This window comes from Capsicum annuum, chromosome 9 (assembly GCF_002878395.1).
Source record: "Capsicum annuum cultivar UCD-10X-F1 chromosome 9, UCD10Xv1.1, whole genome shotgun sequence".
Lineage (NCBI taxonomy): Eukaryota > Viridiplantae > Streptophyta > Magnoliopsida > Solanales > Solanaceae > Capsicum > Capsicum annuum.
The window spans coordinates 204,068,953-204,088,680 of NC_061119.1; the positions used below are offsets into that span (position 1 = coordinate 204,068,953).

The 19,728-nt window shown below is 37.3% G+C and overlaps 1 protein-coding gene across 2 annotated transcripts; it reads right to left on the reverse strand.

Annotated features, from left to right (window-relative positions):
* Positions 1-1,903: 1,903 nt before the first annotated feature.
* LOC107841935 (protein transport protein SFT2) lies at positions 1,904-12,513 on the reverse strand. Of its 2 annotated transcripts, XM_047396452.1 has the most exons (5): positions 12,203-12,474; positions 9,182-9,449; positions 8,942-9,046; positions 2,659-2,765; positions 1,904-2,495 (listed from the first exon to the last, which is right to left on the reverse strand). In XM_047396452.1, exons 1-5 carry the CDS (start codon positions 12,394-12,396, stop codon positions 2,477-2,479), a joined length of 693 nt encoding a protein of 230 aa, XP_047252408.1. In that variant the 5' UTR covers positions 12,397-12,474; the 3' UTR covers positions 1,904-2,476. The 2 variants fall into 2 exon arrangements, with proteins under 2 accessions (XP_047252408.1, XP_016541271.2); XM_016685785.2 differs by lacking the exon at positions 1,904-2,495 and having other exon boundaries at positions 2,538-2,765; positions 12,203-12,513.
* Between the last annotated feature and the right edge of the window lie 7,215 nt (positions 12,514-19,728).

Below are 19,728 nucleotides of genomic sequence, written 5' to 3' on the forward strand. Positions count from 1 at the left end.
ATTCATTGTATTCTTTTATTTAAGGAAAGATATCTAATTTTTCTCTTTTTATAGATTTAATTTAGGCGTTTTAATTATGTTTCTCTTTTTTCGTCTTTAATTATGAAAGATATGTTTTTTGGTCTTTTTTCTCTTTTTTCGTCTTTAATTTTAGTCTGCTTTTTTTAGATTTAATTTTAATTATGTTTCAATTCTGCTTTTAGTCTTTTTTTAAAAAATATTATTACTTTTGTTTTCTACATTGACTACGTCATTACCTTTCATTAATAACATATGAATCACCCAATAATTGAAATAAATAATTATATCTACCATATAAATCAGCATAATACCATATATATCACCCATTAATATCATATGAATCACTCAATAATTGAAATAAATAATTGTATCTACCATATGAATCACTATATATATGAATCCCCCAATAATTGAAATAAATAATTGTATCTACCATATGAATCACCATAATACCATATATATCACCCATTAATATCATATGAATAACTCAATAATTGAAATAAATAATTATATTTACCATATGAATCGCCACAATACAATATGTATCACCCGTTAAAATCATACAAAATGTATATATCGTATGAATCACCATAATACTCATATAATGATATCATATTTATCATTCATATGAATCATCATTAAAAGAATAAACATGCATGAATAACTAAATAAATTTATATATGTATTAATAGATTTAAAAAAAAAATGGGAGAGATTTTAGGAGAGGAAAAAAAAAAGTTGCATGCATTAATGGATGAGAAAAAATTAGGAAGGAAGATGATTTAAGCATTCATGGAAGAGAAAAAATCAGAAAGGAGGATGATTTAATTGTTGATAATTAGGGAGATGTTTTAGGGAAGGAAATTTTGAATGAGTTAATGATGGAGTAAAGTGGAAATATGAGATTTTATGTAAAATTTAAAAAAGTAAGAACTATTAGGTAATATATTCTCTTACGTATAGAATTTGTGTAATTTATGCTTAATTTTATTAAATTATTTGATCAATAATATTCTATCCTACCATTCTTCAACTCCACCTAATTCATTTTCCTTTTCCCTTTTTGAACTTCTTAAAAATGGTGTCATGCCTATAAGGTTTGTACTTTTTTTATCATTTTTTTTCTCATAAAAATCTTATGGCTATAAATCTACCATACGTTATTATTTTCATAAATGAAAATAAAAAAAACAGGTTTCACGTTCTATTACTCAAAATGGCATAAACATACCCCATTGTGTGGAGAAAACATATTAGTATGAATGTTGCTGTTATGATAGGAAATTAGGCAAATATCATCTTTCAAAAACGTGTTCTAGATGTTTCTTTTTCTCTCCTTCGATGTCCGATATCCATATGACCGACTAATTCAGATTCACGTTGGGTAGGGCTCATTCGAAGGACTCAAAATTCAGACCTTTAATTAAGAAGGAATAGCCTCATCCACTACCCCATATTTAAAAACTTTTCGTAAATATTAATTACATGGTCCTTTTCAAAGGCGGAGCCAGCCTAGTAATAGGGGTTTCGGACGAACCCCCTTTAACGAAAAATTATACTACTAATACATGATTAAAATGATTTTTATGTATATATTGTAGATGTTGAATCCTTTTCGGTGAGTTTTTCTTTAAATTTTAAACCTCTTGAGCATAAATCCTAACCGAAGTAAATGTCTTTTCTTGTGTACTATTTTGAACCCAAATATTAGGTGCAAGATATTTTCAAGCTTGTCGTGTATTATTTTTGAACTAAATTAGGTATATGATCTTTTCGAGCCAATCCAAAAGCAATCCATGTTGGTTTCTTGGTAGACAAGAATGGTGTAGCTTGAAAGAAAAATATCGACATCTAATAAATATCTAAAGAGACGGATTCAGAATTTGAAGTTTGAGTTTCTACAACGACCTCAAGTTAATATACAGAATAATAATTAAGTGTACATCAAATGCTTATAGATATTCAGTGAAACTATTAATACATATCAGGATCTAGACAAAAGCTATTAAATTCAAGTAAACCATAGGTTACAATATAGATCCATCTTTGTCAATGTTGAGATGAACATTCAGGATGGTATATATATATATATATATTTCAACTTTCTTTTGCATGTGTATATATAGTTCGAATTGAAAACAATGAGTTCAATTGAACCAAGACATTGGTTTACTAAAAGAAAATCTATTGACTTGCTCTGTCCAACATATTTATCTGATAACTCTTTGTCTAACTTACCTGTTGGCTTTCACAAGTATAAGTATCGAATAATTCTATCCACCAAGATCTACGTAGATGAAAAAGAATCACTTGGCATTTGTTGTCTCTATCGAGGTTTGAACCCTAATCTTCCATAATTTTCACCCACTTCGTTAACGTCAAGCCACATCATTCTTTGGTGGGAAAATCAATTTTAAAGTCTTCCCTCCAAAACACAATGCGTCTAGGTTTTGGCTTATAGTACATCATAAGAGCTGAAATCGAATACAAATGCACGAAAATGAAGTCAAGGAACATGTACCAAAAATGGAATCTTGATTCCCTTCTCATTATTTATAATTCAATCAACTCATTAAGAGTACACAATCTAAGTAGTAGTAGGGGAAATTTGTGAGGGAAGTGGTGCGACGTCGTCACCTTCCAAAACATCTGAGAATAGAGGATGTAAGTGTTGAGGAAAGAAATTTCATCCCAGCTGAACCTCCAGGGAAATAGGAGATAACATAATAAGATAGAGCAAAGACCTAGTGAAAAACAGAATTGTACAGCACATTAGTGATGTATTACATTTGATAAGATTCATGGAAAGAGAGTAAGATTGGTCGAACTGAGATAAAGCCACAACACGTCATTAAAATAGACCATTTCTTTCGTTAAACTAGTAGAAGCAAACAACAACATATCCAGTGTAATCCCACAAGTGGGGTCAGAGGTGGGAGGGTCAGTGTGTACACAGCCTTGCCCTAGCTTATGAAATTTAATAGGTCGTTAGCACAACCAAAAAATAAGTACAGCAAATACAATAGCTAAGAAGCCATGCTAAAAATGATTAACATGAGAACACGTATGATAACTAAAGCAAAGGAAACAACAGGTAACACTAAAATCGATATTTCTTTAGCAAATTTATCATTTATTCCAACTCCCCTGAGGTAGTGGTAAGGTTTGCGTACACTTTATCCTCCCAAGATCTCACTTGTGGGATTTTACTGGGTATGTTGTTGTATTCTAAACTCCAGAGATCCGTGTTAAGTGTTGGGATTTATTTCCTTATCTTTTACTGTTGAAGGCAAAGCTGGGTTATCCGGAAGATTTTTGATAAAAAATTGAAACTACACATTTGTAAGCAATGGCTCCAAGCTAAGGCCATCTACAACAACAACATACCTAGTATATTCCCACAAAGTGGGGTCTGGAAGCTAAGGCCATCTGATTACAACTTTTTTGTGAGTTGGCTTTGTTTATGTGTGGGCGCTCTCTAGCATTTCCTTTGCATAAGTTCTTCTCTTTCTTTGTATTTCTCGGAAGGCATGGATAGTTCTCAAGTCAATAATCGTGCAATTCGGTAGAGAGGAACAGGAATTGCTAAAAACATCTTCTGATCTCCCAGTTCGACCCAGTATCATTTGTTTTCCCTATTTATCAATTTCTTTCATTTGTTTGACATAATTTAAACAGATTACATTCGTCAATCCATGTTTACAATCCACATTTGCTATGGACTTTTTCTCTTCCTCTTACCATGTACAATTGCATATGCTTTCCAACTATTCACCATCATTCCATCATAGCAAGAATTCATTAACAGCCACACTTGCTGTTTCTTGCTCATTTGCTCAACTTAGTAGGATTATGATAAAACTTAACACTCCCTCTGGCACAAAAAGAATGATACATATCTAGAATTAGAAAGAAAAATTTTAACTTTAAATTTCTCATTTTACCCTTCATGAGATAATTTATAGCACACAAGTATCTATGGCTTGTTCCAGACTATGAGTTATAAAGTCTTTCTAAAACTTCATGCTCGGTCAAAGTGCATCCCAATATTGGGACGACGGTAGAGAGAATTAAGTCAGGTCCTAAACAACAACAACAACAACAAAAAACCCAGTGTATTCCCACCAAGTGGGGTCTGGGGAGGGTAGAGCGTACGCTGTCCATACCGCTACCTCCAGAGAAGTAGAGAGGCTGTTTCCGATAGACCCCCGGCTCAAGATAAAGAAAAGTAGACCAAAGCGTAATTAAATAAGAAGCAAGATGGATGGCATAACATGACAAGGAATAAGACACATAAAAATAGAAGTCAGAGCAATAAGAAATAAAATAAATAAGCACAATAGGAGAAAGAGACCCACGCCCGCCTGACCGGGCTCCTATCTTTGGACCCAATCGTAGGTTTACTAGCCCGACGCAACCTGAGCTCTTCTCACTACTTACTAAATCCACGCAAACAACCTAACCTTCTACCCTTATCCGCAAACTCCACACCTTCCTATCTAGGGTAATGTCCTCAGTAAGCAGAAGCTGCTCCATATTATGGTCTAATCACTTTCCTCCAGTACTTCTTCGGCCTACCTCTCCTTCTTCTGAAGCCATCTAACGCTAACCTCTCGCACCCGAACTGGGGCATCCGTGTCCCTCTCATCACATGCTCAAACCATCTCAACCTTCCTTTGCGCATCTTATCCTCCAACAAAGCCACTCCGACCTTCTCCCGAACGGTCACATTCCTGACTCTATCCCCTCTGGTAAGTCCACACATCCAACGCAACATTCTCATTTCCGCAATTTTTATTTTTTGAATGTGGGAGTTCTTGACTGGCCAACACTCTGCTCCATATAGCATAGCAGGACGGATTGCCGCTCTGTAGAATTTACCTTTAAGCTTTAGTGGCACCTTCTTGTCACACAACACTCCCGAGGCGAGCCTCCATTTCATCCAACTAGCTCAAATACGGTTAGAGACATCCTCATCAATCTCGCCATTCCCCTGAATCATAGACCCAAGATACCTAAAACTATCCCTCTTTCAGACCTCCTGGGAATCCAACCTTACCACGACATCATCCTCCCGCCTCACCTCACTAAACTTACATTCCATATATTCCGTCTTGGACCTACTCAACCCGAACCCCTTAGATTCAAGGGTTTACCTCCAAACCTCCAATTTTTCATTCACACCCGCCCGCATCTTATCAATCAGCACTACATCGTCAGCGAACAGCATACACCACGGCACCTCCCCTTGAATACTCCGTGTCAACACGTCTATCACCAACACAAACAGGAATGGACTAAGAGTCGAACCCTGGTGCAACCCTGCCTCGATCGAAAAATGCTCTGAGTCTCCTCCCGCCGTTCTCACCCGAGTCTTCCCTCCATCGTACATGTCCTTAATAGCTCTGATGTACACCACCGGGACCCCTTTGGCCTCTAAACATCTCCACAGAACCTCTATCGGAACTTTGTCAGAAGCTTTCTCCAAGTAGATGAACAACATATGCAAATCCTTCTTCCTTTCCCTATACTGCTTCACCAATCTCCTCACTAGGTGGATTGTCTCTGTCGCCGAGCGACCAAGCATAAAACCAAACTGATTCTCCGAAATGGACACGATCCTCCTCAATCTCAGCTCAACTAACCTCTCCCAAATCAAGTCAGGTCCTAAATAGGTTGGGAAAATGTTAACCTGTATCCTACATTTGTTTTCATGACCAGAATCTGATTTGTGAAGTTTAATATGCATCATCATATTTACATTTTATCAGTACGCCTAAAGAAGGTGATAACATCTAAAAGGGAAGAACATAAGGAACTACATCAAGTTTACTTTGTTAAGATTTTACGACCGCGGGATTCTCCAGAGTTATACAGGGGAAGTAGATAAAACTAAGGGAGACCAAATATAGTTCTTACAACAGATTTTCACAACTGTAGTTCCTACTTCACAACTCCACTTATGTCACCACCTTCTAAATCATTCAGTTTTATAGCAACTTCTATTATCACTTACTAATTCATGCTCATAGCTAATATTCTTTTGGTAGAGAATATTAATGAAAAGCAGACTCCGGAAAATTGCTCAACATCTTAAAGGAAAACATTCCACATTACTTGGTATCTATAATGTATGTTTTTTTGAGAAGGATGTCTGTAATGTAGGTTATAGTAAAGGTCTTTTAGTTTTCCAATCAAAGAGCAAAATTACAATCAATATTTTTTATTAGAACACTCAAGAGTGTCGAGTATTTCACCACTTCTAAATGTGATAATTGAGAACTGTGATTCTTCTCTCGACTAATTCTTGCCATCATGCTAAGGCTTCAGCATCTGCTGAGCCCATAATTTGGAAGTCGCCCCCGACAGAGACCTAGATAGCAACCTAACCAAGTACATCATAATTGATAAAAGGAAAGACCCACACCCCAACCCCCAGAGCTAGAGTACATGTGCTGACTGCTCTGCCACCAGCGCAAGTGAATAAAAAAAGATCACGTCCCCCCATTTTCTTACTATATGAAATCCATGCTTTAACACCAGAGATTCCATAACAAGTAGATACTTCCCCTGACCATAATCTATTTTTTGGTCAAACACATTACAAGATGTTTTTTCTATATTTCTGCATTCCGTTCTAGCTATTTTTGTACATTCCAATCGACCTGAACAACACATGCGGATACCCTCCACCCCTTTTTCATTACTAATGGTATAAGAAAGTAGCTTCCCCCCCCCCCCCCCCCCCCCCTCTCCAAACAACCAACTTTGCTCCAGAGGAATCACATATTCTTAAGCGAGAAGATCAAACTCTTTTTATTGAATTTGCCCAAGGGCTTGATTTCACCGGAAGCTTCCTTTTTCTTTTTAGTCTTTCCTTGCAATGAACCAAAAGGTGAGAGGCGGAGCTCCATTCTCGAGGTTTAATTCAAAGTCACTGGTCAGTCCAACTGGATGATGAAGGAAGATGGTGATACATCTTCATTTCACACACAGGCTCAAATGTATAAGCTATTCACATCTCATCACATTCAAATATCGTTATCATCCTATGGATATTTGTACAAAATAGTAGAATTGTTCACGTTCACCAAAAAAAAAATAAAAAAAAAATGAAAAAAGCACATTGTTTCTGCTTGACGTTGTTCTTCTGCTAGTCAAAATTTAGGGAACACCTTTCTCTTCCTTGTCATCTTAGTAATCACTTTCTTTTGATTTTCTACGACTTTCAGATGAGTTTGGATTGTAGACATATTCTCTTTGGCTCTCTATATACCTTCGTCAACCCCGTGAAGCTCTCCCTCAACATCAGATTTTTCCTCTTCAAACACAAGGAAATACGGGCAGGGTAAATCTCAGCAAAGGGTTCAAGAGTAGGGTAGGATGCTGTCCTTGTGATTCATAGAAGGATAATAAAACATGGTTGAACACTTGACTCAGGTTCTTCTGGGAGTAATGCCTCCTTCTCTCCCTCAAGTACTCAGTTTCTCGAGTATCTATCAACATATAGAGATCTTGTTCAATCTCCGAGTTCAAATGGCAAAACAAGGGAAGGTCAAGGCTTTCCTCATCCTCAGCCTTGCTGGCTTCTACCGAAGCTTCTAGCTCTAAATGAGAGGAATTCTGGTACAGCAGAAATATTTTTGACCAATACGAGCGATACTGAAGTCAATTAGCTAGATGTTTCGCGAATCATATTCAACTTAACGGCATTTCCTTGCACTTTAATCACCCACATGAAGAGGAGCACTCTGGTACCATAGATGTCCAATAGCTTAATTGCTCCTCCAAAATGGCTGATAATTCCACTTAAGGGAGGATAGATTGTCCACCAGTGTCGCTACCCGCTTCTACTAAGGCAAGGTTTCATCATTTGCTACAGAAGAGAGACAAGGGAGAAGCTTGGTCTGATTGTCCTTGATTGGGTGTCAGCTTTCTCTAAATTCCTACGGCGCACTTTCATACAAATCTATAGGTAGTTCATCTCCTTCTAAGAAAAATGTCGAGAGGAAAACAGCCTAGATTATCAGCTAAGGCCTCTAAACGGCCGCTCTGTGATAAAGGAGGTAGGGGTGCAGATACAAATAGGAGGTTTGCCTAGAAACAACCACCTTTTTAACTTCCCCAAAAGAACTTAATAGCTTTGAGTGAAGCGCCTGGGTCTCCATAAGCCCATTTTAAAATTGAAGGAGCTATTGAGCCAATCATTCAAAATAAAAAGAAGGTAAACAAGAAGGGAATAGGCTCTCAAGTGCTATTTTAGGTCGCAGGCTAGCTTTTGACTTATATGGCACTTAGGCTTAGCTCATCAAACAAGTGAGCCAAAAGTGGGGGATGGTAGCTCGTAATTTCACTCTTGCTTTTGCCTGACCTTTTAGGGAAGAGGGTATTGAGAAGTAGATAGAGAATGAAGGAAAGATCTCTTTAAAAGCCACAGGCAAGCTGCATATCTTTCTTGTCTTTCCAAAGATGGGGCTGATGGAACCCTGCAGAGATTCATACTTATTAAACTAATTAACTCGTGGCTTAAGAAATTTATTCCGTATAAGAAGAAACTACAACAACAACATACCCCAGTATATTCCCATCAAATGGGGTCTGGGGACCGTATAAGAAGAAACTCCAGTATAAAAAAGCTTCCTTGTAGTACAGAATGTAATTTGACAGGTCTAAAGCCCATGCTTATATTCAGGCAAGACGCAATGTTCCATGATATGGTAAACTCTTTTACCCAGATACTCTTAACACCTCCCTTGTGTCATTTTGAAATAAAATAATCACTATATGCAGTCAGACAACGTAAGCAAGAACTTTGTATTTACCGTGCAACGTAGACAAGAATTTATAATAGCCAAATATTAGCTAAGTAGAGATAGCACTGACATTGAAATTAAAGAAAAAGAGGGGAAGAATCCAATACCTGTATAACTGAGAAGAGCACAGAAAGAATATAACTGTGGAGCACCATAGAGACGTAAACGGTCCCTACCATGCTGCCAATAAAAACCCCTGTAAAAGGAAGTCTCTGGACAGGAAATAAGAATAATGAGATTACAGAAAATTGAGTTATTACAAAGGACGGGGAAGGTGCTTTTATATATTTCGACAACCAAGAAGTTATGCAAAGATGGTAAAACCAAGACTGAGGGTGCTTAAGTACCTCTTTTGATGTCATGTGTGTAAGCTGATTCTTTGGACCTTTGAGGGCAAAGAACGAGCCAATAATGAACGCACAACCAATTGTGAAGCAGATAGCAAATTTCTGAGGCATCAGCACCATGACAGGGAGGAACATAGTGAATGCAATGAAAATGAAGAAAACACCAGCTGCAAGAAATAAGCCAAAGTACATAAGGGACTTCCCAGAAGGGACATTGCTGGTTGCAGATTGGAAGCTTCCTGGTAAACCTTTGACTCCTTTAGAAACCCTGTGCAGAAAAAGTAAAGTTAACAAATATCATTAGCAATTGAGCAATAAAACCTAAACCCCTGGCAGATCCACCTACTTTAATATCACAATTAGATTTAAACACTCAAGACGAACCATATTCGTTACTTCTTTAATTGCAACATCTAATGCCTAAGGCCTAAATTACCACATGGTTACTACCGATGCATGGATGTACCACCAATGCTTTGCACAAATTATCAAACAACTAAGTCCATGGAAGTCAATTATGAAATATCCCAGTCAATTGACAATCTCAGAGTTCGCACAAGTTCAATCAAAGACGCACCAATGTCCTAAATTCCGAAAAGCTGATACAACTGAGCGGGGAATCTTATGAATGAATACAGCTAGCAAACATCATTACACAGTATACTACAGTAATATCTAGAATCAATCAACTATGTTCCCACGCCTTAATCCCAATAATAGTTGAAGTCGGTTATACGAATCCTCTGTACCATTCCACTGATAATGAACTAAAGCAATCCTCCTCCTTTATCCCGCCTGAGATAATTCATAAATATTTGATAAATTGTTGGTACAAAGGGATTTCTTTAGTAAATAGGTCACAAGCTTACTCCTATTATTTTCTGCGAGTTGTGACAATGAAATATTTGTAAAAGAAATGAGACTTGTTTCATAGACCCCTTGCCAACAAGGTAGATGCTCAGACATCGTTCCATACATTGCCACAGCAAAATGGAGTTGCGGAAAGGGAAAAGCTAAATTCATTGAAAGCTATTAGATCACTTTCATTTGCTTTGTATTAGGTATTACAAGTTTAGAATTGAAAATTAAGATTCCCCTCCTGTTCAAAAGATCTACGTCTTAATGTACATCTAAAACTTAGGTTCGTTAGGTATGATACTAAAAACCTGCTGTTCTTATCGGACAAGTGAGTAAAAACTGCGACAAAATATGTCACAAGTGAATTCTTTAAGCCAACATCATAATTCCTCAAAATTTTATAAAAAAAGAGAGAGAATTGAACGGGAGTACGCCAACAGTAACAACCTAGTGAATTCCCACAAAATGAGGTCTGGGGAAGGTAGAGTGTATGCAAACCTTACCCCTAACTCAGAAGTAGAGAGGTTGTTGACTTGTTTCCGATAGACCCTCAACTCAAGGAAAAACAGTCCAAGTGGTCCCAAAAAAAGAAGTAATGGAAGTACAAGAAACAACAGAAAATATCACAAACAGCACATAGTGACAAAACAGAAACTACAACAAAATAGTACGATAGCCTAGATACAAAGACTGAACAAATAATGACACAAATGGAAGGACAAGAAGCTACAAGAGTAATACTACGATTTTATGACTACTAGTATGCATGGACAGTAGGACAATGCACTGCTACCTACTGCCCTTCTATCCTAATCCTTGACCTCCACACCCTCCTATCTAAGAACATGTCCTTGATAAGCTGAAACTGTGTCATCTCCTGTCTAATTACCTCTCCCAATACTTTTTCAGTCTACTTCTACCTCTACTGAAAGTCTCAAACCATCCATAGCCAACCTCTACATCCGCATTAGGATATCCGAACATCTCCTCTTCACATGTCGAACCATCTTAACATTGTTTCCCGCATCTTGTCCTCCACCGAAGTCACTCTCACCTTGTCCCGATCCTAATTCATAATCCTATCTCTCCTAATATGCCCAACATATCCATCACAACATCCTCGGCCATAAACTCTCCCTCATACAAAATTGAACTGATTGTAACCCAAATATTAGAATTTCAATCTATTGGAAACAGTCTCTACTTTATCTGAGGTAGTAAGTACACTTTACCCTCCTCACACCCCACTTTGTGGGAATACACTGGGTATATTATTGTTATTGTAATCGTAGATATATTGATGGTGATTGAACTGGGTTTTGATCCAAATATTGGAAAATTCATTTCCACATTAATAATAGCATTTTTTTTTTGATAACCGTACTGTCCGGGCCAGCTTGCGCGCACCTCGACCACGGGATACCTGCCACCTGCCACCTCCCACCAGCAACAGGTACCACCAGGTAACTCTGTCTACCAAAGCTAGAACAGATGGAAAGAAAAAACCTAGTGTTGTCTCTGCTAGGAATTGAACCTGAGAACTCATTATGCTCATTCCAACTTGATAAAAAAGCGAAAATTGAACTGGGTAATCATCCAATACTTGAATTTCATTTCCATTTCCATGTCTATTAATGTAGAATTCTTCAAACAAACATGATAACACGTCAAAAAAATCAAAAATTAAACTGGGTTTTCATCCAAATACTTGAATTTCCATTTCTTTTCCATATATTTGATAGCAAATTCTTCAACAAACCGTCATAACACATCAAAAAAATCGAAAATTAAACTGGGTTGTCATCCAAATATTACATAAAATGCATCAAAAATCAAACTGAGTTTTCATCCAAATACTCCATTTTCAAATAAATTAATAGCAAATTCTTCAAGCAAACATCATAATGCATCAAAAAAAATCAAAAAAATTTCAACTAAATACTCAAATTTCCATTTTTCCATATACATTAATAGCAAATTCTTCAAGAAATACTTCATAAAGGGTCAAAAAAAATCAAAAAATGGACTAGGTTTTCATCCAAATACTCCATTTTCACATAAATTATAATAGCAAATTCTTCAAGCAAACATCATATAATGCATCAAAAAAAACAAAAATTCCACTGAATTTTCACCCAAATAATTTCAATATAGCAAACTTACACGTTAAAAGTACCAGAGACTTTATCATTAGCGGTTCTAACAGCAGCTTCAAGATCGAAACCAAGATCAGATGATGAACCTTGATTATCTTGATCAGCAGCATAAGCATTCCAATCAGCTAATAATGATGATGGGTTTTTATCTACATCATTACTTGGTCCTCCTGTAAACCATGATTGTGCTGTTTTATGCATTATTATGATTTACGGGAATTTTGGACTAGGACAATTGGTACTTGTTGAGTGAGAGAGATCTAATGTTTTTTTTTCCATTGGCCAAATCCATTAATAGCCTTAAACTTGTTACTAAAATTTACTTAGACCTAAATTAAAATTTGTACCTATCAAACTCCACCCAATTTGATTTTAATTGAGCATTTTTTATCCAATCAGCTAAAAGCTAAATTGTGTATTGCACACACACTGACATGACAAAAATTAACCAATAAAAAAAAAAGAACATGGCCAAAAAAAATTATAAGTGGAATTTTTTATTTTTCCCTTTTTCCTATTTAATTATCTATTTACTAATAATTTCTTAATTAAAAAAAAAAAAAAAAAACACCCCACCCCCGTAGTCGTCTTCTTCACCATACCCCCATGTCGTCATCCATCCACCCACAAATGACAATTGATCTACCCCCACCCCTACATCCACCCTCACCCCGCCCCTCCCTCCTCCATCAACTTCTCTTCATCATCCTAAATCGCCATTAAAGACGAAATCAGTGACAACCAGAATTTGATACTTATAATCAGGAATGAAAATTGGGGCATGGAGAAAACGTGACTTGTATCTTGGCGGAGCAAACAAGGAGCTCTGTGAGATATGGGAACTCTGTTGGTTTTTGTCGCACTGGACTTCTCAAATTATGACATCACATTCCCCTCTCTGATTGGCCTATGATTTCTCCGACCAACCTAAGCAAACAACCCTCCATTGGTATATGTTGCTACAAATACTCCCTCCATTTCAAACTTTTCTGGAAACTGTCCACTCTGAAAAAGATTTCATCTTTCCAAAGAGGCAGTGATGATATTACTAAAGTTCCACTGGTCAATTGAAAAAGATTCCATCTTTCCTAATCGGTTCAATTCCCTATCTAAAGTTCATGGCTTTCATTATTTTTTTATTCTTTTATTAATTAAAAATTGTATTAACAAATTGTTAAGAATTTAAAGAAAAAAATAGAGATGAAGAAGATGACTGGGGGCTGATGGGGCGGGGGCGATGGAGGGCTGGGTTGAGGATGGGGTGCAGTGAATATGATAATGCGGGGAGGGGTAGTGAAGACGATGAATGGAAGGAGAGGGGGGTTTGTTGTTTTTTTTAAAAAAAAATTAAAAAATTATAATAATTAAAAATTTTATTAATAAAATAATTAAAATATAAGTTTTAATTTAAAAAATGTAAAATATTATTTTTTGTTCAACTCACTCTCACTCTCCTTGCCAAGTCAGCATTTTGTGCTTGATAGGTATCAATTTAAGTAGTTGAGGTGTCTGATAGGTACAAGTTAGGGGTCTAAGTGAATTTTCGGGACAAGTTTGAGGGGCTATTGATGGATTTGGCCTTTTCCATTTCAAAATAATGGGTAAACAAAAATAACCTTCATTTATTTAAAATGTCCTATTTGTTTTTTCACTCAAAAATACCCTTCAACTTTAACAGAGTGTCACCAAATACACCACATGAAAAAAATTATAACACCACATGAAAAAAATTATCACGTGTTCAATCCATGTCAGCATCTCATTCACGAAAAAAAGCTAAAGCTATACCTGGACTATTCAAAATGCAACAAAATATCCCTTTTCTTATTTTTTGGCTAAAAAATAACCTTTGTTTGTTTTTTTGGCTCACAAATTGATACAAGTACGACCACGAAGATGGACGCATGCGAGAGTGTAATGAATCTAAGGCTTGGAGTGTGCGAATGAAGGACTTAAAACACACCAAGCCGACCCTAATCTCATACTTGGAGTGTAATGAGGAGCCTTGGAACACAACAAGGCAGCCCTTAAATACACTTGAAGGGCACCTAGCTCCTAAATGGCATTTTAGATATTTTGTATTCTATTTGTAACCTAGTATAAATAGAACATTGTAGTGCTTTTAGACTTAGATTATTCATGATGTTGTAAGTCTTAAAACACAAAGAGTGTTTTGGGTTATTTTTTTCTCCCTTTGGAGGCACAAAACTGAAACTAGGCATAGAGAGTGTGGATTCACTCTTGTTGATCTCATGGCTTGGAAACGTGATGCTCGGGAGGTGGATTCCGACCTTGTGTCTTCATAAGAGATAGGTGAATATTGTGTTTAGTGTTAAGGGTCCAAGAGTGGAATATGCTCTTGGGTTCTAAAGATTATACCTTCATTAAGTCTATCTAACTATCTCTTTGTCTTATTGTAATTGTGTAGTTTGTGTTCTTTTTAATGCAACCTGTTACTTATTGTTAGTGTTCATCGTATTCTTCATCTTGTAGTTGTTAAGCTAGTTTGTTGTTCGTTGCTAAACACCTCATATACTTGTTACTCTCGTTATTCTTGTCTTGTATTGTTGAATCTGAGTATCGTCACCAAATAGGTCCACGGGTTCTTCAAACTAGTGGACTGCTTTTGTAATACTCTGAGACTCTAACCAATAGTGCAACCATGAATCATGGGTTATTTTTTTCTCAAGGATGGTGTGTATTAAGGCCTTAAAGATGTCCTAACGATTGGGTGAATCAAAACATTCCTTACCGATTGAATTCTTGGAAAGGATATTGGTATAGTCAACTTCAAATGAGCATATCTCTCATGCTACTTGGAATTTTTGAACTCATGACCTATTACCAGATAGATAATTGAATTAGCTTTCCAACGATACCAATTTTGCCAAAATCCGATATCGGAGCAAAGAGTTACACCCATTTTACTCCAGTATGTCAATCTGGAAAAGGGTGACGACGTTTCTGACGGCCTGTCACGTTTCTGACGACATTCTGATGACGTCGTCACATTTCTGACGATATTTCTGACGAAGTCGTCAGCCTTAGGCAGAAAATCATAAAATTTGACCCTTTTGTGACAACATTTCGTGACGGCCTATCACGCGTCTGACGACGTCATCAGCCTTAGGAAGAAAATCATAAAATTCTACCTTTTTGTGACGACTTTTCATGACGTCCTATCACGAGTCTGACGTCCTGTCATGGATGTCGTCAGCTATTTTTTTCAGCAATTTAGAGACGTTTTTTCAAGGGTATTTTGGTCTTTTCCTATCTTTTGGAGGCCTCTATAAATATGAGAATCCCATCCAAACCCTAATTCCATCATTTTCTCTTCCAATTCACTTGAGATAATATATCTAGGGTTATATCAAGAACATAAATCTTCCAAGAATCATCCATAAATCTTCAAAATTTCTTCAAGAACCAAGTTCCTCATAGTATGGGCTTCAAGAATTATTTATTTCAAGTGTGGATAAAGTCTCAAGCACTAAAGTTCATCCAATTTCAAAGATTAAGGTATGTGGGGTTTTGAACAAGAACACTTCTTTCATTCTTGTGCCCAAAGATTTAATTTCTATTGAATTTCATGAATTTTACAAAGTGGGTTTACACCCAAATTACTTTATCAAGGATTTATGAGATTTGAGCTATACAAGATTGACACATATGACTAGTTCACTATCTTATTTCTTAAATTAAGAATTTATGTCATGAGTTGTATCTTCTTATCATGAAATGATAATTTCTAAGTGATTTATGATAAGTTTCATGATTTATGTTTTTTCATGAGAAGTTTGTCTATTGAATATATATTGATATTGAGCTTGAGAGTCAAGAACGAGTTCTATGATGTTTTCTAGAAAATTTGATACTTGATATGATTTGATAAGCAAGTGTACTTGATGATGAGAAAGATTATTTTGAGATTTAGTCGAGTTAGGAATCCACAAGTTGATTATGATTTACAAGTGAGATATATATTTATATTTTGGTATTCATGATAGACCCTTGAGTTGATTAAGGTGGATTTCCTAACATGTTCTGAGCTTAAGTCTGGGAGTAGTATTTAACACCGAGCGGGAAGTATAGGTTCAGCGCATCCTACTTTCCCAAAACTACGTGCCACCGTAGGATTAAGATTAAGGGCCAAAGGCCAAGACAGTTATCACTAAAGTTAAGGTTCTACTCTGATGGCAAGGATAGAACAGCTCTCCCCAACGTGGGCAAGACGTTGGACTCCATGTAAGCTCACATGGTTTATGTCGGTTATAAGAAACTCCCAAGTCCATAATAGTCCAAGTTTCATGAGTTACCGAGTCACTCTAAGTCATGAGTCAAAGAGTTTGAGTTGAGTCCAACGGCTTGCGAGATTTATGAAGCATATGTTATTATTGATGATTTATGGAAAATATGTTTCAGGTAACTCAAGCGAAGTGAGTCATTATTATCAACATGCATGATTTTCTTATACATTTATGATATTATTTAAACGTTGCCTGCACCCCCACATACTCAGTATATTCCCAAGTAATGATTCCCATACTCTTTTGTGTTCTATATTTTCTCGTGATGTAGGTTCAGGTGCTCAGTCTCAGCAACGACAGTGATCTTCGAGTACCTCCATCTACATTCGTACAGTTGGTGATCCTCATGGTTCAAGGACCTATGTCCTCGATTTTTGTCTTGATAGTAGATGGTTATTTATTTCCAGTTCAGTACGGGTCAGTTGGGGATCTGTCCCAATGGCTCCTCTGTCTTATGCAGTAGAGGCTTTGTCAGAATAGAGTACCAGTATGTACAGAACTTTAATATTTTGATTGTACAGGATAGTATTTCTTTGTATTCCAGTATGTTCATGACATGATTATTCTTCTTTATTACAGCTTGATTATTATCATAGTGAGTTATAGAGGAGATAACAGGCTCAGAGGGGCTTGAGGTCACGTGTGGCCTTAAGCACCGTGTGACGTCTTGGGATGAGATCTTGGGGCATTACAAGCTTGGTATCAGAGCCTAAGGTTTAAAGGATTCCTAGGGAGTCTGACAAGCCACGTTACGTATAGTCTTGATCATTGGTGTGTAGCGCGCCACATCTATGAGCAAGAGGCTACGGGACGTTTTAGGAAAAGTCATTTTTTTTCTTTCAGAAGTTTTTTGTGCCTATGAATGTTTCTTTCTGCTATTAATTTGTTCTCTCTTATAACAGAAAATGCCTCCTCGTAGAGCTCGCAGAAACAACGAACGACCTCAACCCGTTGATCCTTTAAATGAAACGGTGACTCATGCCAAAATTCAGGCAGCTTTTCAGGCGCTAGCCCAGGCAGTTACCGCCAATGCTCAGGCTAATATGCAGGCCGCTGTTCTACCTCTGCAAGAAGGTAATTCTGCAGCAGCTCGGTTTGGGATTTTATGCGGATGAATCGGCCAGAGTTTTATGGGTCAAGGGTAGGTGAGGACCCATTGATGTATCTTGATGAGGTGAAAAAGATCACCCAAATTATGCATGTAACAGAGAAAAAAAGTGTAGAGCTAGCTTCCTATCGCTTGAAAGATGTTGCTTATGATTGGGTGGAGTTGTAGAGGAAGCGTAGAGGCGAGGATGCCGCTCCCATGACTTGGAAGTTGTTCCAGGATGCGTTCTTAGGCCGATTCTTTCCCCCGGTGCTGAGGAAAACAAAACTAGAAGAACTTATGAGCTTGAGAAAAGGCTCCATGATAGTTAAGGAATATTGTCTTAAATCTAACCAGTTGTCTAAGTATGCTCCCAGTATGATGGCTGATTCCAGGACCAGTATGAGTAAGTTTTTAACTGGCGTATCGAGTTATGTTGTGAAAGAGTGTAGGTCCGCTATGCTCAATAGGGACATGGATCTTTCTAGATTGATGATACATGCCCAGCAGATTAAAGCAGACAAGGTGAAAGAGAAAGAGAGAGTGAGAGAGAATAAGAGAGCTGATCAGAGCAGTAGGGGTATAGTCAGAGTAGATTTTCTGAAGGGATCCGCCCTCAGTTTCAGAGCCGTTCTTTTGTGCCAGTACTATCATCAACTAGTACTCCCGTATCCAAAGTCAGGCAGGAGTAGAGTAATAGACCTAACTATCCCCCGTGTGCTAAGTATGGTAGGATGCATCCTGGAGAGTGTATGGCTGAGAACAGAGGTTGTTTTGGTTGTGGTAAGTTAGGCCACAAATTCAGGGATTGCCCATATGCTAGATAGGGGAGCCGTGATGTTCTTCCCCTGAGTCAGGAAATTAGTGCTCCAGCCCCTTGGGTTTGTCCTCTTCCTTCTCAGGGTGCCTCATCTAATACTGTCGGTGGTTAGTGCCAAAATCATTTTTATGCTATACCACCCCGCCAGGAGTAGGAGGATTCACCAGATGTTGTTGTTACTGGTACACTCCGTGTATTTCATTTTGATGTGTATGTGTTGATGGACCCTGGGTTAAGTCTTTCTTATGTGACTTCATTAGTGGCTGTGAATTTTGAGATCAATGCTGAAAAGATTCCTGAGCCTTTTCTAGTTTCTACTCCATTAGGTGAACCTGTTATTGCTAAGAAAGTATATAAGAAGTGTCCTATCACTGTCCTTCATAGAGTTATATTTGTAGATTTGATTAAGCTAGACATGGTTGATTTTGACATTATTCTGGGTATGGATTCGCTTCACTTTTGTTATACGTCTATAGACTATCGTAGTCGTGTAGTCAAGTTTCAGTTTCCCAATGAGCCAGCCTTTGAGTGGTCCAGAAATTCTGTATATCCCAGGAGTCATTTCATATCCTATCTTAAAGCTAGGAAATTGATATCCAAGGGTTGTATCTATCATTTGGTTCGAGTTAAAGATACTAAGTTCGAGACTCCGACCATTCAGTCGATCAGCATTGTTAATGAGTTTTATGATATTTTTCCAGAAGATTTCCCAGGGGTACCTCCCGATAGAGATATAGAATTTGGGATTGATCTTCTCCTCGACACGCAGCCTATTTCTATTTCTCCATATCGTATGACCCCTGCAAAACTTAAAGAGTTGAAAGAGCAACTCAAAGATTTTCTAGATAAGGGTTTCATAAGGCCTAATATATCTCCTTGGGGTGCACCCGTTCTGTTCGTGCGAAAGAAAGATCGTTCATTGCGGATGTGCATTGATTATCGTCAGCTTAACAAGGTCATAGTCAAGAACAAGTTCCCTCTTCCTAGAATTGATGATCTATTTGATCAGCTGCAAGGTGCTAACTATTTCTTAAAAATAGACTTGAGATCCGGTTATCACCAGCTTAAAGTTAGGGAGTGTGATATTCCAAAGACAACTTTCCGCACCCGATATGGTCATTTTGAGTTCTTGGTTATGTCCTTCGGGCTAACAAATGCCCCAGCAGCCTTTATGGACCTCATGAATTGGGTGTTCAGACAGTACCTGGATATGTTTGTTATTGTGTTCATAGATGATATTCTTGTATACTCCCAAAGTGAGAACGACCATGCAGATCATCTCCGAATAGTCTTGCAAACCCTTAGAGATCATCAATTTT

Bases quoted from the DNA above. Each gene is read 5' to 3' on its own strand.
- LOC107841935 (XM_047396452.1), bottom strand. From the start codon at position 12,396: ATGCATAAAACAGCACAATCATGGTTTACAGGAGGACCAAGTAATGAT. The intron at 9,450-12,202 runs GTAAGTTTGCTA...TTTTCTGCACAG, and splicing joins GTCTCTGGTACTTTTAACGT to GGTTTCTAAAGGAGTCAAAG. The intron at 2,766-8,941 runs GTATTGGATTCT...GTTTTTCACTAG, and splicing joins TGCTCTTCTCAGTTATACAG to GTCTTTGCTCTATCTTATTA.